This window comes from Lolium perenne, chromosome 4 (genome assembly GCF_019359855.2).
Source record: "Lolium perenne isolate Kyuss_39 chromosome 4, Kyuss_2.0, whole genome shotgun sequence".
NCBI lineage: Eukaryota > Viridiplantae > Streptophyta > Magnoliopsida > Poales > Poaceae > Lolium > Lolium perenne.
The window spans coordinates 25,713,267-25,736,981 of NC_067247.2; the positions used below are offsets into that span (position 1 = coordinate 25,713,267).

The 23,715-nt window shown below is 47.2% G+C and overlaps 1 protein-coding gene and 1 long non-coding RNA gene across 5 annotated transcripts; one reads left to right on the forward strand and one right to left on the reverse strand.

Moving 5' to 3' along the window:
- The first annotated feature begins 6,813 nt into the window (after positions 1 to 6,813).
- LOC127291968 (uncharacterized) lies at positions 6,814 to 13,467 on the forward strand. Of its 4 annotated transcripts, none has more exons than XM_051321309.2 (3): positions 6,814 to 8,208; positions 8,789 to 9,009; positions 12,999 to 13,467. In XM_051321309.2, the coding sequence occupies exons 1-3, from the start codon at positions 6,893 to 6,895 to the stop codon at positions 13,115 to 13,117; spliced, it is 1,656 nt and encodes a 551-aa protein (XP_051177269.1). In that variant the 5' UTR covers positions 6,814 to 6,892; the 3' UTR covers positions 13,118 to 13,467. The 4 variants fall into 4 exon arrangements, with proteins under 4 accessions (XP_051177269.1, XP_051177270.1, XP_051177268.1 ...); XM_051321310.2 differs by lacking the exon at positions 12,999 to 13,467 and adding an exon at positions 10,072 to 10,938; XM_051321311.2 differs by having other exon boundaries at positions 6,816 to 8,208; positions 12,024 to 13,467.
- Positions 13,468 to 21,561: 8,094 nt separating this feature from the next.
- On the reverse strand, positions 21,562 to 23,330 carry LOC127291970 (uncharacterized). The gene is made up of 3 exons (XR_007844864.1): positions 22,941 to 23,330; positions 22,098 to 22,169; positions 21,562 to 21,829 (listed from the first exon to the last, which is right to left on the reverse strand). It is a non-coding gene; the product is annotated as an uncharacterized lncRNA (long non-coding RNA).
- Positions 23,331 to 23,715: the final 385 nt, after the last annotated feature.

A 23,715-nucleotide genomic window follows, 5' to 3' on the forward strand; every position in this document is an offset into this window, starting at 1 on the left:
TCAGAAATAATTTTCAAAAATTCAGTAAATCGGAAATGCGTCGTTGAGAATTCTATGAAAGTTTCATCCTATTTAAATCAATGGTTTGCAAATGAATAGTTTTTTTATGTCGTATAGCTCAAAAAGGCATTTATTCCTGATCCACTTATCCAAATTGTATGAAAATGTCACATGATACACGTCTGAGGGGGTCGAGTTCACCGGAGCCAATTTTGGCAGCGGCAGCCTTCTAACTCTTTGTTTTTTTTGTTTGTTTTGGATCCCCACCTCCGTATGTTCTGAAATCATGTCGGGGCCCTTTTATAGAAGGTTTTAGGTCAAGGCGAAGATGATGGCGGTAGAATCGATGACATCCAACCAACGAGATGGAACAGAGGGGTAGTGGCGCGGCCTAGGTGGGGTTTAGCGCGACCCCCTCTCTTTTCCAGCCTATTGACCTCCTGCTGGCCCACTTTAGCTCATTTTGTTCATCTCAAAATTTCTGAAGGGTGCTCTCCCATCTTACCCTTCTTCGAGTCCCGCAGCTCCTGAAAAATCCAAAATACTAACGGAAGGTTTTTTCTCCAAACAAAGTTAAAACCAGTGGAGAAAGGATTGTTTAGAAAATCCCTGAAATCATTAAGAACATTGATAGTAACTACTTTTATGATGCAAATATGTTGAAATATGTGGCGATAAACAAAAAGTTCATGTATGTATTTTACATGCATCACTTCATTCTCAAATTTTCTTCCAACAAAGACGAACCGTGGCGGCGTTGGAGGTGCTCGGTGTGTCAAAGGTATGTGGCATCTCTATCGATCCAGAACCGTGGCAACGTTGGAGGTGCTCGGTGTGTCGGTCTTCATCATTATCGTGACAGTCTTCGCAGGGCCGGTCACTGATTTGGGGGGCCCTAGGACGACACAAAATCAAGGGACCCTTGTTCACAATAACAGATCGTTCCTAGGGTTAAGGGGCAATGGCCCCCCCCCCCCACAACACACTCAAGAAAAATCCTTAATGATATCTCTAATGACTAAACTAAAATTGTAATGACTAATAAAAGTGTAATCTACCCGATGTATGGGCCGGCCCTAGGTCTTTGTGCTCCTCGAGCTCGTCGTCGTGCTCCTCAAGCTCTTCGCCGTGCTACGCACTAAGCTCGCCAATGATAGAGTGTATGGCCCCTGGTTGTACATCGCCAAGAAGTGCACCGCCGCCACCGCTGTTGCCGGTCGTGCACTGATCGACAACCTGAAGCTCTTGAGAACCTACTACAGTTCGGTCCCCGATGCTCTACACATGATCAAGAGGGAGCTCATAGACAACGCGGGGCTCAACTTCGTTGTCTACCTGTGTATCTACACCCTCAGGTGAGTAGTACACTTAATTTTCTCCCTCTAACCATGCTTCTTCGACGAGGGATGGGTCGTATTTAAAAAGCATCCCCCGAAGGAAGAAGGGCATCAAATTTTCCACAACATCCAATCCAATCTGAGACAACCAACACACCCCTTGAAGATCCACCACCAAGATCTCTTGCACGATTTTCCATTCCAACTAGAGGTGATCCGTTAGGAAGGATAATCTCAATACGCCGGTTAGACTCCTAGCCGGCACACCCCTTTGTAATCTTGAGCACCTCACACACTTTATATAATAAATTTGGCACATGGCATAAGGTTTTACCGGATCATCTACATGAGGCAGGAACCTGCATGTATAAATCTATGCATGTCTTGAGGTTGTTAGCCCGTTGGATTGTGGTCACAAGTCCTTACAGCCTACAGTTACAACCGAGAATCTAAACCTTGACCGAGGACCCACTTGGGCTAATTTTCTTATGTGGACTAGGCCCACATATAAGCCCAATTTTAAAAATATTGTAAAAAAATTAAAATAGCAAAATGATCGATTCTCCTTCATTACATCGACCTGGCTCCGCAATTGCATGCCTTTATCGCCACCCTGGTGAGAGGATAAGGACGCCCTAGTGCCCCCTCTCTATCTCTCCTATCCCTATAAACTCCCCTCTCTTCGCCTTGTTGTATAAAGGGGGTCACCATGGGGTGCGGTGCATGCAGCATGCCACACGCCCCGCTCAAACGGCTCGGCGCGTGGCACTTGTGCGTGAGACATAAGTGAAAAGTGAAAAGTATGGTTAAGGGGACGTGCATAAGGGGTCAACTCTGCAAGCCGGTTTGCTGCAAGTTAAAGTTAATGCGGAACGTATTGTCAAGTTAACTATACGCTGCCCACGAGTTTGGTGACAATGGGTTAAAGAAGCCAACAAGGGTCAAGGGGTGCAACGAGCGGGGCGTGCCGGAACCGGGACTCCGTCTACGTCGTATGCCTCTACATACATCGATCGCGTACCTCGACATGGTACGCAAGTAGTAAAAGGAGCTCCCCTCGGTCCTCGGCGTCGTGCACGTGCGTGCCCATTTGGCTACTCGCGTTTCCCATCATATATACGTGTTGTATATATACGTGTTGTATCTATGCGAGTGTGCCAAACATGTGAGTTCTCCGTAGCTGGTGGAGAATCTAGGGCGCGTTTGGTAGGCTGCATGCCATTCGTGCACCACTGCGCCAGCGAGATGGGCCTCCCTGCGCGTCGCGAGCGGGCCATGGGCCATGAAACGTGGGTCGTTTGGTAGCCTGTGCGGCCTTTTGCGCGCCGGAGAAGGAAGCCATGCCCCATCGTTGTTGCCCGTTTCTAGCCCATCTTGCACGCAGGAAAACAGGAATCAACTGTTTGATTGTTCAAATCACAGTTCCATATCCTGACCACAATTCAAATAGGGTGAGATTACCATGCCGTAGCATGTTACATACGATCAGACACCACTCAGAAAAACAAGATCCTCACGATCACCACGATGAGGAAGGCGATGCTGAAATCTTTGACCCGACTGGGACGTAACTCCTGCGGTGCTCCTTGTAGAGCATGTACTTCCTCCGGCGGTAGCTGTGCTAATGGCATTGCCTCATCAATAGCCTAATCTTCCAAGAGCTTCTCTTCCAAGAAGGTGAGGTACTCTTATTGTGCCTCCTCCAATGTCTCATACCCTCAGTAGTTGTTGTTGGAGTAGTCACTGACCTGGTCTTGACACACCCTCCATGAGCTGTAGATTCCTGGAACCCGTCCGCGAAACACAACATACCAATAGCACGATATACAAGAAGAATAGGTAATCGATCTCAACCATGAACCAACTCATAAGAGAGCAATAGAACTACCAAACTATTGACATCAAATGATAAACTAACAAGGGCATGCATGATCATTTCAAAAGTGGATCACAAGTTCATCCTACACTACTATGGTGTCATCCTACCACCACAACAAAAGTGGGTGTCATCCTAACACCGCAAGTTCACCATCACCTGAGGGGTTAGTATATACCCCCTCATCATAGTTACAAAAGGGGGCCATCAAATGTCTTTCAAACCTAGCTTCTTCCAAAATGTACATCATCAGCAACATCATCATCATCATCACCTCCAACCATGCATCAAAAGAGTTAGTGAGGTGGACTGAGCGTGCTCACCACGACGTGCCCGCAGTAGTGCTCACCCTCAAGGATGATGCATTTGGTATCCTCGCACCACTGAGCCCCACTTAGATCGCGGAGCCTGCTAATGGTGAGCCACCTCTACCTCCACTTCCTCAGGTGGTTGTACACCTGAGTGGAGCACACGAAGACATCACAGTGGTCAAAAAGGCCTTCGCCACAACAGTCAGATGGACTTCGTTGAATCTTTTGTTAGTTCTCACTGCGGTCTGGATCAAGCCGCACATCTTCTCCAACACGAAGGTGGACATGAATGAAAGCATTTCATGGTGCCAGTCCCTTTCTGCCCGGTCTTCAAGGCCCTCTCCGCTTTCCTGCGGTTCTTGTTCTTCTTTGTGGTGGCCAACCTAGCCGCGACCTTTGCCGCTACCTTAGCCACCAGGTCAGACACAAGAAGAGGGGTGACCTCCACCTTGGAGTCATAGGCGGGCTGTGAATCGGGAACTTGCGAAGGGATATGAGAGTCCCCAACGCAGACAAGCGCCTGACTAAAGTCATCACAGAAGGAGTCATACACACATCGTAGTACATATAACGTGAATCTACCTTGAAGTATAGACATATCAATCGCACAAACCATACCAATAATCATCTTAAATCAGACAAGCAATTCATTGCAACTATGAACAACACAAAACCTTGCAAGATCATGGTAGGTGAGCATATTTGGGACAAACAAGCAACCGGAAATATCGAACCCTAGCAAGATCATGATAGCTTACCACAATCCGAACTAACCCCTACTACAAGACCAAACCCTAGACAAGATCTGATACTACTAACCTAGATCTAAACATTACCGCGGTACCGGGATAAGGGATGCCTTCTAGTCATCGTCGGAGGTGAAGATGCGTTGCACCAGGAAGTAGATGAAGCAGCCCAGATGTACTCGCCGCCGCTGCTGCAACCGTCGCCGACCGGAGATGCGTGCGCCTCTTACCTGCTTGCCGGCAGGAGGAGGAGCTCAAAATTTGGGGGGGGGGGGGGGGAGTGGAGGAGGGGGTAGAAATAGGCCATGGGGCGCGGTGGGAGGTGACAGAATCCTTCCCGCCCCCTTTTTCGCTTTTCGCCGATGAGCGGCGCAGCTCCCTTTTGCATCAGGCGCCGTTGAGATTTGCCTGCACGTTGGAAATTGCCGACCGGGCGTTCCTCCAGGGCCTGGCCTGACACTGCTTTGAGAACCAGTTTTGCAACAACGCGGCTCGGCCCAGGCAACCAAACGGACCGAAAATTGTTGACCTGATGCAAGCCAAATCGAATGCAGGCTACCAAACGTGCCCCTCTAGTCATGCTACATCGAGTTATAGTATCTTTGAAGTGAGAATAAATGTGAGATTGATTGGTCGTGTCAAAAGCATCGGCAAACGTCTAGCTAGTTGCACCACTAGGAGAAAACGGGACAAGCTTTGGTATGCGATCGAGCTATCATCTCGATTGGCCAGACATACGGGGCGCGTTTGCTAGCTTGGTCAAGTCTTGACTCGCATCGGTCAATAATTTTCGGTTCGTTTGGTTGATTGGACTCACTCGTGTTCTTGCATGGTACATGTTTAAAGCATTCTAAGACATGCCCTGGAGCAACGTCTGGTTGGGTAGTTTCTAGCGGGCTTGTCCCGTTCTCGCTACTCCTTGGTTTGACGGATGCAAGGGTTGCATGTGCTCTTGCTTACTCTCACTCTCTCTTACACTACTCCACACACTATCTTTTCAAATCAACACAAACGTACTCCGAATCAAAATAAGTTGTACATAAAAAAATGCGTGTTGAGAATGAATCAACAAAACATAAGGCACACATATATGAAACTGGAGAAAGAAACTCGGATGGCAAGAGAAATTAGTAATCTGACGACTAGGACGCGTTTGGCAGCCTAGCCTCGGCTTGGCTCGCATCAGCCCATGAATTTTCGGCCTATTTGGTTGCCTGAACTCAGTCGCATTGTTCCATGACACGGATCTTAAAGCATCCTCGGGCCAGGCCCTGGAACGCCCAGTTTGGCAGTTCCTAGCAGGCTTGTCCCGATCTCGCTACTCCTTGACTCGGCGGATGCAACGACTGCACCTGCCCTTACTTAGGCTCACTCTCTCTTAGACTACTCCACACACTCTCTATTCAAATCAACACAAGCATAATCCAAATCGAAATAAGCTGTATTCGAAAAAGATTTGTGCCGATGATATGAATCAATTCCCACAAAACGATTTTGAGTTTTGTCAGTCGTAAATCGTCAATTTCGTGTACGAAGTTTTAATCAAATGTTACCAAATTCGTCGCACACGCTCAACCATTTGAAATTTACTTTGAGGAGTAGGTTCACCTCACCATTCCCCATGACTTTCATGTTGGCAGGTTTTAGTTTCGGTGTACATACACAGATAGATAAATGACTCGCTTGTATAGTGTAATATGTACGTATGTGTGAGTATAGTTTGAACTACTCTTGCTCAACTTCTCACTTGCCATATTCATGGACGACGATGTGGTGATGATGTGTGAGAAGTGAGAGGTGATAATCCATGGTGGCGGCGGCTTGGTGATGTTCGTCTTCGTAGTCGGCGACGTGGTGATGCTTGTGACCGGCATGACCGACGGTGTCATGGTGGTATTTAGCTTCGTCATCGGCGACATGGTTATGCTTGTAACGAGCGTGAATGACGGTGTCATGGTGGTGTTTGTCTTCGTGGTCGGCGACGTGGTGATGCTTGTGACCGGCATGACCGTCGGTGTCATGGTGGTCTTTGTCTTCGTGGACGACGATATGGTGATGCTTGTGACGGGCGTGAACATAAGTGTCATGGTGTTGCTCGTCTTTGTGGTCGGTGTTGTGGTGGTGCTTGTGGCCGGCGGTGTCATGTTGGTCTTCGTTTTCGTGATCGACGACGTGGTGATGCTTCTGACCAACGTGACGGTGTCATGGTGATCGCTTGCTTCGTGATCGACGACGTGCCAATGCTTGTGAGTGAGGTAAGGTCAGCGTGGGTGAGGCAAGAAAGAGCATATAGGGAACCAAACAATGAGACCACGCTTTCTTACCCGGTGTAAAAAAAAAGTCAATCCATGTGACCAAACAACAGTCTAAATCTGCACCGTTGTCCGTGTTAGTGATGCAAAAATCAGGTCGAGGTAACCAAACACGCCCCTAATGACCAAATATGCCGTCGCAGTGTGCTTTACTCACATACTCACATGGATTCGAATTTCCAGAATGTTGGACACCAAAACGAATTACAGTCTGAAATAGCATAGCACGTTTTCCTCCCATTCCATCCAGGGTCTTCGTCCCCATTCCAGAACCCAGGCAGACCCACCGAAGCAAGCAAGCACCACCACCATGGCGGCGGCAGCGGCAGCGAAGCGGCCCTGCCACATCCACATCCCGCCGCTGGAGCTCGTCAGGGAGCAGATCCTCCCCCGCCTCCCGCCCCGCGAACCAGCGTGCCTCCTCCGCGCCTCCCTCGTCTGCAAGACCTGGGCCGCCGCCATCTCCGACCCCGCCTTCCGCAGCCGCCTCCACCAGCTCCACGCCACGCCCCCCGTGCTCGGCTTCCTCCACAACTGGGACGACGGCGACGGCGTTCCCCGCTTCATCCGCACCACCGACTCGCCCTTCGCCCTCGCCGCCGTCCCGGACTGCCGCTCCTGGCGGGCCCTCGACTTCCGCCACGGCCGCGCCCTCTTCCTCTCCAAGGCCCCGGCTACTTGGGAGCTCCAAATCTGGGAGCCAACCACCCGTTCCAGCCAGCTCCTACGGGTGCCCGAGGCGTTCGAGACCGGCCACGGGACCCAGAAGATGGCCCCGACAGCCGCCGTGCTCTGCGCAGTGGATGGGTGCGACCACCGCGACTGCCGCGGGGGCCCCTTCCGCCTGGTCTTCGTCTTCTCCGTCGCCGCCGACGACGGGTATGCCACGTCAGCGTACGTCTACTCGTCCGAGACCGGCACCTGGGGCGCGCCGGCTTCGATGCAGCGCACGTTCTCCATGGATTTCACACTCTATTCCAGTGTGCTCGTTGGGAGCTCTAAGCTCTACTTCATGTCTGACCATGTGTTGATCCTGGGGTATGACTTGGCAAGGCACAACCTGACCCTGCTTCGCCCACCACACTTCCTGTCGACGGACGTGGGGATATTCAACATCATGCCGGCGGAGGCCGGTGGAATGGGACTGGGAGTTTGCCAATATCTGCATCCCAACCTCAAACTGTGGACGAGGAACACGAGTGAAGGCACTGATGCAAAGTGGGTGATGAGCCGGGTCATCAACCTGGGCAGATCGCTCCCAGTTGGTAATCTCCTGGATAAAGATGGTAAAGTGCAGGTGATGAGCTTTGCTGACGGAGCAAATGCCGTCTTCTTTAACACGGTCACTGGCATCTTCATAGCCGGGCTGCAGTCACAGAAGGTGAGGAAGGTGTGCGTTAAGCGCGGCTTCTGTAATTTGATTCCAGTTGTTGGCTTCTACATTCCTGTGCACGGAGGCAACCACCAGGATCCGTCGGCGTCGGGCCCTAGTGAGGAGTCGGGTAGCGAAGAGGAGGAGAAAACAGTGGATCAGGCGCAGCAGCTGCTCGACAAGGGGTCCAATGCTATTAAGGAGGGAGGCTTGGTCAACACCTCCGATAGCGTCAGCTACGACACTGAGATCAGGTTATCTGAAATCCACTAGTTCAGTGTACATCATCTACTGTTGTTTTCATGTCCTTAGTTGCTCTCAGCCTTTTGACTTCTGTAGTTTGGTAGTCTATTTTAGTAGGGTTTAAGATGTGCTACCGCAATGTGGTTACCATGCTTTGACTGCTCTGGTAGTTTGTGATTTGAGGAATTTGTGAATCCATTTATCCAAGCTGTGTTACTCGGTAGCAATACTTCTGAGTTAGAGGAGTAGCGTCTAATATTATGAGGCCAGTATTGCTACCAGCACCAAATAGGTTTATCCTATTTGAGAAATGTTATATTCTTCTCCAGTAGTTGCTACTTGTAAATTTTCATTGGCATGTAGTTTATTCCTACAATACTTCAGAACTGTACCCCTTTATAAGCTTTGCAAATATTAGCCTGTTGTTAGTAAAGGCAGCCCACATATATGGCATAGTTAGCACCTTGTATCATCAAATTGGTTGACGAAATAATTTTCATCACGATATTCTTTCACATATTACAGTAACTTTCATGCCTTATGAGATAACCTTAACTATTACTGACTGAATATGCATGCCTTCTTACCTAGGGTTCCTGGTAATGGAGAAGTTGCTCTAGAGTCTGCTAACATTGAATACAAACATGGAGGTGTCTTGCCATCTGATGCTCAAGAGGTGACCGATCCTTTCGGTGATGTTCCCAACAGTGCACTAAATGAAGAATTGGTGAAGAGTACATCTACAACCAGCACCTCTAGCAGCAATATTGAGGATGATGCTCCACCTTCAGAGAAAGGTGATTCTGACGAAGGTATCGTATATCATTGTCACTTTCCTCGGACCAGTGGTTGTGCCAGGGCTGAACTACTGTGTGGTGACATGCATGATTTTCTGAACTTTGCATTCTCCTTCACTTCTTTAGGTTTCTCTTGAATTTTTGCCTGTACGGAATAGTTTCTAAAACAGGCCGTGGGATCAGCTGACCCCACAGTTTGTGCCCTTGCACTGCTCATGGATGCATATGCAAACTACTTGTCTCATTTGGGACTTACACTATTAGCTGTTTGGACTTATCTGAATTCTCATCATCGTTACAATAGAAGACCGCTAATCAATGCTGTTTTGCCAATAGTTCTTACTCAACTTTGTAATAATATACGTAGTAGATGATGTTGTGAAATCAAAAAAGAAATGCTACCAATTGCTCACAAAAATCTTGTGTTATGGGTTGACCATATTTCAAATGTATGTCTGGTGCCATATATCTGCTACTTACCTTTTTAATGAATCTTTTACTACCAGTACACTTGGAATGGCAATACCAGTCTAAATAAATATGGGCCTATGAAACAGCAAACTCGTTCTTCTTTTCTCTCTCACAATTAGCTGTCCGAATAGTGTTGCATAAGGTACTTTTTACTACTTAGAACTTCCTGGATAATTAATGTCTAGCATTTCATCAGAATACTAACTATTTTCTTTTAAATGCACTGATCTATCATGATGATCTTATAATGATTCAGTTGCCACGTGGGCTTGGTGCCACTGTAGGCCTTTATGAAAATATGATTCAGTTGGATCGTTTATGCATTTGTGTGCATCTCTTCCTGTTTCTGTTTTGTACGAGTACCCGAATAGTATTATAAACCTTGGGGCTTTGGGCAGAGGCATTAAGCGATATAATGTCAGATCTATGCTGAACCTTCTCCAAAGAGACTAGTAGCAAATTATTCACCATCTGTGAAATGTAGTGCCAGCTTGATAAAAATTCCGTAAATGCCAAGATATGCGTGGGACATTATAGCAAGATGTTGCTCTCCACGTTCATGTTATCTCAATGTTGAAAACTCATCTATTTATTTATATTCATCAGGTGTCAGCATGCTCGAAATCTCTGGTTAGCGATGAGGGAGGTTTGGAATCTGCCAGCCGACAACCTACTGATCCATACGGGGGTGGAGTGGCTGCTTCAGTTGTTGCACCAAATCACCGAAGAACAGCGAGTGATGACACTGATGGTGCTCTGGAGAATCTGGTTTGCACATAATGAAACTACACATGACAAGGCTCTACCGTCGATTGAAGGCTCCAAACGATTCTTAATGAGCTACCTGGATTCACTCTTGCTAATTAAGCAACATCCCATGGCAGATTTAGAGAAGGGGAAGATGGTGATCTCACAGGCAGGGTTCCAGCCTAACAAACACATGTGTAGAGGAGAAAAGAAGAATAAGCAGAAGTGGATGCCTCCAGCGAGGGGTGTACTGAAACTCAATGTTGATGGCTCCTATGCCAATGATTCGGCTGGAGCAGGTATAGTAATCAGAGACCACGATGGAACTGTGATCCTCACTGCTTGTTGGCAGCTTCAACATTGCATAGACTCTACAGAGGCAGAGATAGCAGCAATGGAATTGGGTATTGCCCAGGCCATGACAGTTACCACTGGCAGGTTTATGATCGAGTCAGACTGCGTGGAAGCAATTACTTTGATCAAGGAAGGCACTCCGAACCTGACGAAGTATGCTTCAAGAATTCAAGTAGTTAGGGAGATGATTCGGGAAAGGGAAGTTCAAGTCGCTAAGGTTGATCGTACTAGTAACTATGTTAGTCATCTGTTAGCGAATTTAGGTAGAACTCATGGATGGACTCGTGTGTGGCTCCGTCATTTCCCCCAGGAAGTGGCTGGTGCTTTAGACATTGATTGTAATTCTACCCAAAGTTAATAAAATTCCTTTTCCCTCGCAAAAAAAATGATAGTTGTTTTCATTCTGTATATGATTGCCTTACGTTTTAGCATTAGCACACAAGTAGTTGCTTTTATCTAAATGTGCCTACTCATGCATTGGATCATCAATGGCTGCCTGCAAAGAGATATTCCTCCACTGTTTGCTTGCTGTGCTTTTAATATACCTTCATATCATGCAATGTTCCGAAGAACCGCCATTGTGTGCTCTTTGCTGTGATGCAACTGTCATATTTGCATTAGTCTTGTAGAAACCATTTTTCCTGTTCTTGTGCATGTGTAAACTCATCTTTTGAAGCAAAACACATGTCTTTTATATTTTTCCTCCAGTTCATTCTTCTAGCGTTGTATGAGTTCTTGTGCAGTCTTGTGCATGCATAAACTGGTGTTCTCCCAAGAACCAGAGTATAATAAATTGATCGTCATGCCTCGATGTGTTCTTCCTACTAGGATAAATATTGATGTAGACATTTTTTTAATAACTATATTGACATAGTCATTGATTAGGGGAACAATAGGAAATGTAATTCCAGGTAGGATAAAGTTCTGAAATAGGCAACATAGTAGCAAGATGTTTCTACTCCATATTTGTTTCCCCCAATAGTCAATGTTTTTTGTTGATCTGTATCCAAATAGGTATGTAAAAGTTGCTTTCATTCTTTATTTGATATGTTCATTTTTTTGGCATTAGCATACACGATTAGCTGATTTTATGTACTTGTATCCACTCATCCATTGGATCATTAGTGGCTCCCTGCAGAGAGATACTCATTCGTTGTTTGCTAGCTTTGTCTTCAGTACTTCTTCGTTTCATGCTCTGGAAAGAGTGCCATTGTTTGCTCTTTGCTGCAATGCGACAAGCCAACAATCATATTTGCGTCAGTCTTGGATGGTTGTAGAAACCACTTTGCATGTTCTTGTGCACATGTTAAATTTTGCGATTTAAGCAAAACTCATATGTCTTACATTTTTCGTCACTCAGTTCATTCTGTTAGTATTACATGCCTCCTAAAGAAGTTTAGCTTTATGCATATATCACAGATGTACTAACATGTCAATCTGTTGCTATGTGCTTCTAGTGCCGCTTTGCTAAGCTGATGGTCAGGGGCATGTTTTATCAGTCATCGGCGCCTTCAGTAGGATCTCTTTCTTCTCTACAGTTGCAAGACATAAGTGTTAGCTCCCCCTTTTCATGGTATGTAGTTTAGGGTCCATTTTGAACTCTGATGCAAGGCACCAAAAGTTGAGGCTTTGACGCGTCAAAGAAGTGAATGCTGGTCAAGATTTTGTCTCAAGATAACAATGTCACAACTGGAATGCTATGATGCAAACCTGCTTAGTACTGATACGATTTAGACTCTTGTCTTTGCAAGTTGTTGATTCTTTGCGAAAAAAATAATCTTCTGAAAAAATAGGATTTATCAGTTGCAAGAGAGCAACAATGTTTTTCCCCCTCTCCTGCTCTGTAAGAATCCGTTTCCTACTTTTTTGGCAGTTCTCTGTTTGTGTTTGAGACATGTTTGCAAGGGTTTCGTAGCAACTACATCCTGGATGTGAGAGGCGGCATATTCGAGGATGCCATTGAATCGTTACTGCAGCCAGCGATCGCTGGCGGCAATGAGAGGAGAGTTATTTCATAGTGAGGTTGTTCTAGTGTTGCTGGTTCTCTCTTTGAGAAATATTTGCAAAGAATTCATCTCATGGTCTCATGCACAGTAGTTAGTTCTAAAATGCAGGCTACTTTGAAGATGAGTTCTGTTTTCCCAAATCAATGTTCCAGTAATTGGTACATCAACATTAGCTGCTTCGATGAATTTTCCTCTGTCCTACAGTTATAGACTTAGTGAGTTAGTGTCATGCATCAGGAAGCTACTCTGTTTTCCCCTGTTTCTCTCAGCAGGGTAATCTTAAGCAGATTCTTACAGCACAGTAGTACAATATGTTACGAACGAGCTCATATCTCTAACATGGTCATATCTTCTGCAACATGAACATTATTTGCTACAGTAAGTTTTGTACAGTACGGTCATAGACTTCCAATGTCGTGAACGCAGGCTATTCTGATTTCGCCTTGTTCTCTCAGCCAGAACATAGATGCGAAAACAATATATTTCACAGATTATTGAAGAGTAATGTTACAAACAAGCTCAGATCTCTAACATGGTCAGATTGAAGCTACATGCGCAACAGTTGTGACATAGATGAAGGTGAAGACGGCCTGACTCGCTCCAGCTCCAGATCATCTCAGGTGAGAAGGTTGGACAACGCAAGCCATAGATGACCTTGTCAGGTTCTCTGTGTGACAAATGTTTGGAAGGATTCCAGTTCACAATAACTAAATAGATGCAGGTCATTTGGTGAAAGATGTGTTTGAAGACAAGTATCTACTCTCCCAAACCAGCACTCCTAATTAGTACTAGTGTACCACTCTTCTACAATGCTCGGAGAATTTTTTTTTCTTTAGAAAGGACATAAACATTGTATCCAAACACATATTTTATCTATTTTTTTTCTGTTTAGAAACATTCCATCTTTGGTAAAAGGATAAACTATTGCACTGTAAGTAAATACTCTGTTTTCCCTTGTTTCTCTGTTTTCCGATCTTCTCGGGTTCTTTCAGAAAGATGTTCACAGCATTCTAACGAAAGGAAAAGAATTCCAGATAATATAAATTTGTGATGTTCAGATCAATTGCATCAATGCACATGCTAACATAATACAGGCTAAGTTTTACGTCTGAATTATGGAACAACTCACAAGATGTTCAATGTCACATCTGGAACATAGACGTTACTTGTGTGCAACTAATTTAGAACAATGTGATTCTTTACATAACAGACACAGTACAATGTGGCAAGCTAGCTAAAATCTAACACGGCCACATGCATGGGCGCAGATCGACCAAACATGTATCGCAGAACTAATACAGGCCAAACATCATTGGGGTGGATGAAGGTGACGGCCACGGCATCCTCAGGTCGTCGTTGCACCTCCGGATCATCTCCGGCGAGAACGCCGGACAAGGCAAGCCGTAGATGGCCTCACCTGGCGCCGTCGTGTCATGCTCTGGCTGCTCCTCGCCCAAGCTCGTGTACATTTGGCCACCTTCGTTGGAGTTGTGGCGTGGGACCTCGCCTGCGGCGGTGACGGTCTGCATGATCAATGTGGCGGCGGCGGCGTCCTCCGGCTGAGCTGCTGGCACGGCCAGGTCGCCCACTACTGGCATCATGGCGTCGTTCTGATACTCGCTCCAGAAATCTTGTTGGACGTTCTCGAAGAAGTTGCTTAGTGGGGCGGCTTGATCGGCGAAACCGGCGGCGCCATACATCATCTCAGGCTCTTCTGTTAGGAACAGTTGGGGAAAATTCATCTGAAAATCTGCCATAAGGTCTTCGGGGCGAGCAGTTTCATCCTCGTCCACCGGCGGCGTCATATCGTCGTAGTTCTGGCTCTCCACAAGCAGTGGCTGCTCCTCCTCGCCCAAGCTCACGTACATTTGGCACTCATCGTTGTAGTTCTGGCGTGGTACCCCGTCTGCAGTGACGGTCTGCTGGAAGAGCCCGGCGTCGTCCTCCTCTGGGTCTGGCTGAGCAGCTGGTGGGCAGGGCGGCACAGCCAGATTGGGCGATTTGCACAAAAATAACCCTTTTGTCAAACTATAGCACAGACTGACCCTCCGGCGAAACTATTTCACGGATCTAACCCTTTTGTGTGGCGCCCCCCCCACGGGCGCCACACATGCCCATGTGGCGCCCCTGGCCCTGGCGCCACACATCCATCCGACGTGGCCCGTCGACGCTGAGCTGGTGACCCCGATCCGACGTGGCAGCAGGAGTGGCGCCGCTCTCGCCGGCGCCACACTTTGAAAGTGTGGCGCCCGTGGCAAGGGCGCCACACATTCACTTAAGTTTTGGCCGCGCGCGCCCGCCCAGCCCGACCAGTTCTTTCTTTCTCCCTCTCTTCTTCTTCTCTCACAGGGAGGCGCCCGGTTTTCTCTCTCCCCCTCTCTCCTCCCCACCAAATCCACCACCAAATCGTCAGATCTGTCCGTGGAGATCGTTCCCAACTCGTTGCTTGAGGTAATCTCCTCCGTTTCCCCTCTTTTCATCCATTGATTTTGTGTATTTGCTCCAATGTATATGTGAAACCCTAGATGTGGATTTGGTTGATTTGAGGGTGGAGATGGATTTGGTTGGATGTTAGGGTTGTTGAAGTAGAAGAAATGGTAGTGTGCTAGTTTGTATGGGTAGATTATGTTGATTATGGTAACTAATGAACACATGTGTGTATGTGTTCCCATTATGCTAGGGGGATGGAAAGAATTGTTCATGTTCATCATGTGGAGAAGGATGCTTTCTTGAAGGGAAACATAGAGCCGGACCCGGAAGAGGTTGACTTGGTGTTTGACCTTAGCCCTAGCTTTGCGGAGGTGGTAGCACAAGTTAGGGTTGAGTTGAATTGGAATGAGCCAAATGATGGTGTTGAGCTAGAGGGAAGGCATAATGTGGGGTTTGGAATGCACACCCGTTGGAAGATAATGCGTATCAACTCCGAGCAACGTTGGTCCATTTACAAGGAGACGGTGGCCGGGTCACAAGATAAGGCTTTGGAGTTGTTTGCAACCAAGACGGTTGAGGCTCGTATCGAGCTTGACCTTAACCGGCCCTCCTCCCCCGTTCGAGAGAGGACTCCTCCACCCATGAGCCAAGAAGAGGCCACCCAATCTCCCATTGTCCAATCTCCCATTGTCCAATCTCCCATTGCCCAACAACCTCCGTTGGATAATGAGTATGATGAGCATGACGATGGTGATGATGGTTTCGAGATGAATTGCAACAATATCGGTGATTTGGATAAATATTGGACGCAAGAGGAGATGGACCACTCCATTCCTTATTCCCGATGCTATGCGTCGGACTCGGATGATGATGGACCCGAAGAGGAGGTTGACGAGGATGGCTTCACGGCTAAGGAAGCCGAAAGAGCCGAGATCTTCAAGAAGGTAACCGGACGGGATATCCGGGTACCATTGTTCCGTGATGTTAGTCTTGCGGATGGAGCCGTGGTTGATGGTGGCAAAAGTTTTCTTCTTGGAGCTAGGCCACAATCCAAGAGAGATGTGGATGGTAGGACGGCTATGATCTCTAAAGGGCTAACGTTTGATACATTCTTGGAATTGAAGATATGGTTGAAGGAGTTCTCCATTAAGCATCATCGCCCTTACATCGTTGTTCACTCGGACTTGAAGAAGCGGTACACGCTAAAATGTGTGGATAAAAGGTGCCCATGGGTTGTCCGTGCACGACCTTTCAAAAAAGGGCCCTCTTGGCACATAACAAGTTGTGTAGCCACTCACATGTGCCGGGGCCCGAGGCTTGATGGCAAGGATGCACAGCCGGACCACCGTCAACTCACATCCGAGTTCATTGCATACAAGCTCTCGGCGGAGATCTCATCACTTCCTATCATGAGCATTAGGTCCGTGCAAGATACGGTCAAATCCACCTTTGCATACGACGTCAAGTACGGGAAGGCATGGAAGGCCAAACAAGCCGCATTCAAGATGTTGTACGGTGATTGGGAGGAAGCATACAACCGTATCCCTAGGTTGTTGTTAGCGATGGCCGCAACTAACCCGGGCATGGTGCATGTGGTGGAGCCTTCCGCAACCAAAATGACTTTGCATGATGGTAAAAGAGTGAGGGTATTTCACCGTGCATTTTGGTCATTCGAGCAATGCACGAGGGCATTCGAACATTGTAGGCCTGTCATAGCCGTGGATGGTACCTTCTTGACCGGTCAGTACAAGGGCACACTATTGGTGGCAATAGCAAGTGATGCGAGCAACCGTTTAGTACCATTGGCTTTTGCATTGGTAGAGATTGAGAACAATGATAACTGGCAATGGTTTTTCCATATATTGAGGACGAGGGTCATACCACCCTCAAAGGAAGTGTGTGTCATCTCCGATCGTCATCAAGGAATTCTCAATGCGGTGGAGGTTGCAATTCCCGGGCATGCTCCCTTGCATCACCGATGGTGCATGAGGCATTTTTGTGCAAACTTCTACCGGGCATGCAAGAGCAAAGAGTTGTCTGACCTCCTTCAAGATTGTTGCCTCGCTTACTCTGAGCGCCGCTTCGCAAACCTATACAACGGCTTGCTGAAGCACAAAGACCTCAACGCGGGTGGTCAAGAGTTTCTTCATAGACACCTCATATTTAACTCAAAGTGGGCAAGAGCTTATGATGAGGATGGGAGGAGATATGGCCAAATGACAAGCAACATGGCCGAGTGCTTCAACAATGTGTTGAAGGGTGTCCGTGCATTGCCCGTGACGGCAATCATTCAATACACATTCGAGAAGTTGAATGTCTACTTCCAGAACTACACCGATGAAACAGAGAAGGAAATAGCTAGGAATTGCGAGTTCCCTATGAAGGTTGAAGAGTTCATGGAATTTCAGGCGAGGAAGGCGGACTCCCAAACGGCTACATGTTATGACAATGTTGAATGGGTTTACCAAGTGAATGAGCCGGGAGGCACCACACAAGGTGGTGTCCAACACGGAGGCCGGGCTTTCCGTGTGTCCCTAAAGACATGTGAATGCACATGTAGGAGGCCCTCTTTGCTTCATTTGGCTTGCTCCCACTTGCTCACAGCGGCACGCACTAGACGTGTCGACTACAATAACCCGCTCACCGTTCGGGAGTCCGAGTTCTCAATCGAAGCCACAAAGAGGACATGGGCTCCAAGGTTTTCTCCTTACTTGGATCAATCACAATGGCCGGAGTATCATGGAGTGCAAGTTTGGCCAGATCCGTAATGGAAGGTTGTGAAACGTGGAAGAAGAAAGACAAAGAGGTATCACGGAGATATGGATAGATGGGGTCATTCGGGAAACAAGTTATTCCAAGAGGCTCGCGAGCCATCTAATTGTGGATCATGCAATAGTAAGGGCCACAATAAAAGGAAGTGCACATCCGGCAAAAAATCAAAGGGCAATGATGCTAGCACAAGTCAAGCATCAAGTAGCCAACAAGCTTCAAATCAACCTCCAAGCCAACAAGCCCAAACTCCTCCAAGCCAAACGCGTCAACCTCCTCCAAGCCAACAAGCTCCAAGCACACAAGCCCAACGGCAACAACCTCCTCCAAGCCAAACGCGTCAACCTCCTCCAAGCCAAACGCGTCAACCTCCTCCAACCCAAACGCGCCAAACTCCTCCAAGCCAAACGCGTCAACAAGCTCCAAGCACACAAGCCCAACAGCAACAAACCCCAAGCACACAAGCCCAACGGCAACAAGCTCCTACGCAACAACCTCCAAGGCAACAAGCCTCAAGGCATCAACCACAATGGCGACAACCTCCAAGGCAACAAAGGATTCACGTAGGGCTTAGTAGAGGTGGCCGTCGCGGTGCTAGTATGCTACGATACCTAGCGGGGCCTTATCCGTATGTGCCTCCAAGTTACTAATTGCATTGTACTTTCTATTTTCATATTCCATGACTAACTTTGGTTTTTCAATTTGGTTTACAGGTATGGCAACTCAACCCACCAAGGGGAAGGGAGCATGGGAGGGCAATGAGAAGGAGGAGTCCGCTTGGGAGGAGGCGGTAAGGACGGTGCGGAAGAAGAAGAAGGAAGAGGAGGAGAGGAAGAAGAAGGAGGAGGAAGACAACAAGATGGCGGAGCGTGCCCGTATGCAAAAACAGTATGACGAATACATATTGTTCCACAAGAGGAGGAATGCCAAGCTGAAGGCCGAACGGGACCGCGAGGCACGGATAAAATTCCTGAGGAGCTGCCAACTTGAGCAAATTGCGAGGGAGAGGGCCAGTAGGATGCACCTAGAGGAGGTGGCTAGGGAGGCTGAACGCATCAAGGAGGAGAGAGCTCAAGCGGAAGCTGCAAAGACGGAGGAGCGCCACCACTTCTTCGATTCGGTCGTTCAGTTGGCTCGTGACTTAAGGGAGAAGGAAGAACTGGCTGAAGAAGCTAAGAAGAAGAAGGCAAGGGGGGAGGGCGCCTTTGCGACGCAGTGATGTCCCTTTGGCTATGTTCTTGTTGTCGAACCTTTATGTTGTGTGAACCTTGATCTTCTCGAACCTTCGTGTCGTTGAACCTTATTGTAATTGAAACCTTGATGTCGTCGAACCTTATTTGTCATTTGACCAATTTTGCTGTGTCAATGTGTGGTACATATTCAGTGCAATGTTCTTGTTGTCAAAACTGTTGGAATATGGTAGGATTTTTCATGGTTTTAACACAAGTCAATGTGTGGCGCCCTTCCCACTGGCGCCACACATGCTAGTGTGGCGCCCGTGGCGTCGGCGCCACACATCCCAACTTATATGAACTACTGGGTCGAAAACATCCAGGGGCTCCGGACGATAAGTCCTTAGCCGTTTTGGCGAGGCTCTTTGGGTGGCGCCCTTCCCACTGGCGCCACACATGCTAGTGTGGCGCCCGTGGCATCGGCGCCACACTAAGAGCCTCGCCAAAATGGCTAAGTCCCGTAATATTTGTCTTATAGTATGTTGTGGGCAGTTAGACATGGATGTGTGGCGCCGATGCCACGAGCGCCACAGTAGCATGTGTGGCGCCAGTGGGAAGGGCGCCACACATTGACTTGTGTTAAAACCATGAAAAATCCTACCATATTCCAACAAAACTGCCATCATGTCAAAAGCTATGTCATACACACATCATATCAACAGCCATTTTGTACACACATCATGGACATAACATCATCATACCTAACATCGTAGCACATAGTTTCATACAATTTAAGATAGCATTCAAACAACACGAAGCAACGAACATAGAGTTGACAACACTCGACGATCTAACTATCGGTGTCGGAGCCGGATTCGCCGGTGTGGGGGTAGTGCACACGGCAGCGGTGTCGTCGAACACCTTGACGATCATCTCGCCGTCCCCTCGTACAGAAGGTGAGCTGGCAGCCGGGCTCGAGGTGGAGGGCCGGGGCGTACTTGTCCCTGCCCGTGTGCAGGTACATCTTGCCCCCGCCCGTCGAACGGGACCTCCACGGACCAGCGGCGAAGTTGCGCCTAGCCTCCCGTAGCTGCAAGTGCGCCGGCTCGTGGCCGTCGACGAACTCGGCGAACTTGTCCGGTAGCCGCTTGATGCCGAGTGGGTCGTTGTCGATGCGGAGGAGGAACTCGAAGCAGCGTTCCTCATGCGAAGACGAGGAGGATGCAGGTGACGGTGACCGTGGGGCCCTTGCTGCTCCACCGCGGCGGCCCCTTCCCCGGCCCGGGGGGCGCCCAGGACCGCGGCGGCCCCTTCCCCGTCCACCGGGACCGGCCATCCTACATGTTTACATTTTTGAACCATATTACGATCCATTCCACTAACAAATATGAGTTACTCCATCACAAATACTAGGCATACATGTGGGTTCATACACATACATACACATACATACATAGAGTTCATACACATACATGTGAAATTTCATATGTAGATTTCTACAAATCTATGGTTCAAACACATGCATACATGAGGCTACCATCTCCAACACAAACAATACAATATAGAGTGCACAAAAGAAAAAAAAACATGTGTAGGGTTCATGTCCAAATCTAGCCCGATCTATGAAATTAGTGGATGAATGGAGAAGATTTGAAGGAGATTACCTTGACAAATGGATGGGGAACGATCTCCACGGACAGATCTGGTGATTTGGTCGTGGATTTTGTGGGGGGAAAGGGGGGGAGAGAGAGGAACCGCCGGCCACCTTCTGTTCTTCACGGGAAGAAGAGAGGAGAAAGAAGATGGTCGGGCTGGGCGGGCGCGCGCGGCCAAAACTTAAGTGAATGTGTGGCGCCCTTGCCACGGGCGCCACACTTTCAAAGTGTGGCGCCGGCGAGAGCGGCGCCACTCCTGCTGCCACGTCGGATCGGGGTCACCAGCTCAGCGTCGACGGGCCACGTCGGATGGGTGTGTGGCGCCAGGGCCAGGGGCGCCACATGGGCATGTGTGGCGCCCGTGAGGAGGGCGCCACACAAAAGGGTTAGATCCGTGAAATAGTTTCGCTGGAGGGTCAGTCTGTGCTATAGTTTGACAAAAGGGTTATTTTTGTGCAAATCGCCGCCAGATTGCCCTCTGGCATCACCACGTACATTTGGGGTGGTACCTCGTCTTCGGTGTCGGTCTGCTGCAATAATCCGGCGTTGTCTTCCTCTGGCTCTTGCTGAGCACCTGGTGCGCATGGCAGATCGCCCTCTGGTATCACCCAGCCATCGTTGTGATACGCGCCCCAGAAATCTTGCTCCACGCATTGGAGTTTTTTTCTTCTTCTTTGAACATGAAAAGCAATCTGCTCAACCGTGCCATGGACTATAGAATGATGGCAACCAATTAGTCCGATTTGATTCCGTCGGACTATGATGTATAGTAGTCCGTATATTAGCGTTGGAGTACTCCACTTCTCAAGCTTTAACTTTTCACGCACTAATTACTCCACGCCTTGCCCCTGTGATATGGTGCGATAACAACCACTGATAACAATTACCGCAATATTTCAATGTCATTTTTTTTCATGATTGTTAGTCCATGAGACAAAATGGATTATGTCTCCTGCATCGCTCTGCCAAGAATACAATCACGTGTTTAACTAAGTCATTCCAGGTCATAATATGATGAATTATTTATTGACAACTTCAAGTGCACTTAGCATGCATTTTAAATATCAATTGAAGTTCTACTAAACGGAACAAATCTTGCAGCTGCAATGGCCGTTGAATATCTTTTCACAGTTTGATTCGCGGACCTTGTCACCCCAATTCAACGAGCAATTATTCTTGCATGTAAGATCAGTGCAGTAAATGAGCTTAAAGCGCTCCATGTGACAATCCTCTGCATACAACAAACATCATAAAAGTCAAACCATGATAGTGAGAAATTGATTATGGTGAATTGACTTGTTACACGATTTCATACAAGTTTCAAACTGTCAAAAACCCCAATGACATAGTACAAAGAATGTGCATCGTCATCATATTTGGGAAATCTGAAGGTAATATCGCCTTGAAATATTATGTAGATATTTATTGGTTCATTTGTAAAAATAAGTCATGCCATTGGAAATCTACTCCTAATTAAAAAAACAAAAGAGAGAACACACCTGCAGAAGTAGTGCTTCCAAACAACACAAGCATCACCAGAAAACAAGCACAGGCAGACCGGACATCCATTCCTGAATTCCACATGCTAACATGAGCCAATGGTGCAATTTATAATGCAAAAAATGATATGGAATGACGTGGCATGTATAATTGTAGTGAAGGCACAGAACGGTGCATCCAAAAGACAATATATTAATTCAAAAGATATGGAGTGGCATTCCATTACTGAACTTCTATGAGGAAGAAGCACAAAAGTGTATCACAAAGATATAATGACCAGTCACGAAGAGGTGGTCTAAAGCAAGTGTCACAGGAAAAACATGTGGAATCAGAAGATATGGAATAACATACTAATATCTCTCAATTTCTAAAGAAGGAAGTATGCATCCATTTGACATCATTGCCATATATACAAACAAGTGATCTCAAAGGGTATATCGAAAGAATACATAATGAGGTGTCATCGCAAGATTTACTGATAAATAAATATAGAAGTGGTCGCCATCTGAAGCAATTTTTTATTTACAATAATTTAAATGAGATAATATGATTGTCCATAACTAATTCTCAAAATTGTGAAGACTGATGCATCCAACATATATAGATCAGTGATACACAACAATATGTTCTATTGCTCTTTAAATAAGAACATTTATCTTAAGGATCCTAATGAAATTTCTAATCCAGAGATTATACTAAGAACTTATATTACTGAAACTAAAATTTCAAAGGATCCTAATTTCTAATTCAGAGATTATACTAAGAACTTATATTGCTGAAACTAAAAATTCAAAGGATCCTAATGAAACTAGAGAGGGATTTCTTTGTCACATTAAAAGTACCTGCTACTCCAAGGATGGCACCACGGAGCAGGAGGTTGTGAACGAGGCCAAGATCGAGGTGAGGCGCAGACAGGGACGGAGGAGCTCACGTGCAAGGGATGGGAGGCGCTGGGTCAAGGCTCAATGGTAGATTAGCAGGGACGCCCACAGAACGAGTCTGCCGATGGTGCAGAGGTTGCGGGCGCCGGTGTGAAGGACAGTCGAGAGGAGGATCTACGCGGAGGCGGCCACAGATCTGGCGCCGCCGCTCGCGTGTTCTTTGGGGGTTCCGGTTTGGGAAGTGATTCAGGGTTGGGAGAATTGGTTATCTACCCAAAACTTCACCATTCTTGGATTATCTACCCAAAATTTATTGTACATTAGCAAAATACCTAGCAAAGACTGAAAGTAAAATAAGAATTGAGCAGGACCCTAACAGAAGCTGGTCACGAAGCGTTCAGTCTCTGGGACGACGGGTATCCACCTGTTAACACTTAACCGAAAACCATGATCATGTCTCTAAAAAAACCATAATCATGTTGCAGCGTGCATTCTGTTGTCGAAAATACCAGCGTCTATGATCTAAAATAAAACTGACGATTGGCTAACTATTTTTTTAATACCGTGACTGGTCACTCACCATGTATAGATACCAATAGTAAGAGTGAGTTCCTCAAAAAATATATAAAAGAGAAACATAAGAGAGATAAGGACACTACTCTAAGTTGGGGATATTCACTTTGGCTCATAGAAGCATTTGCTTCCACTATGTGAATATACATTTCGAAGTGTTAAA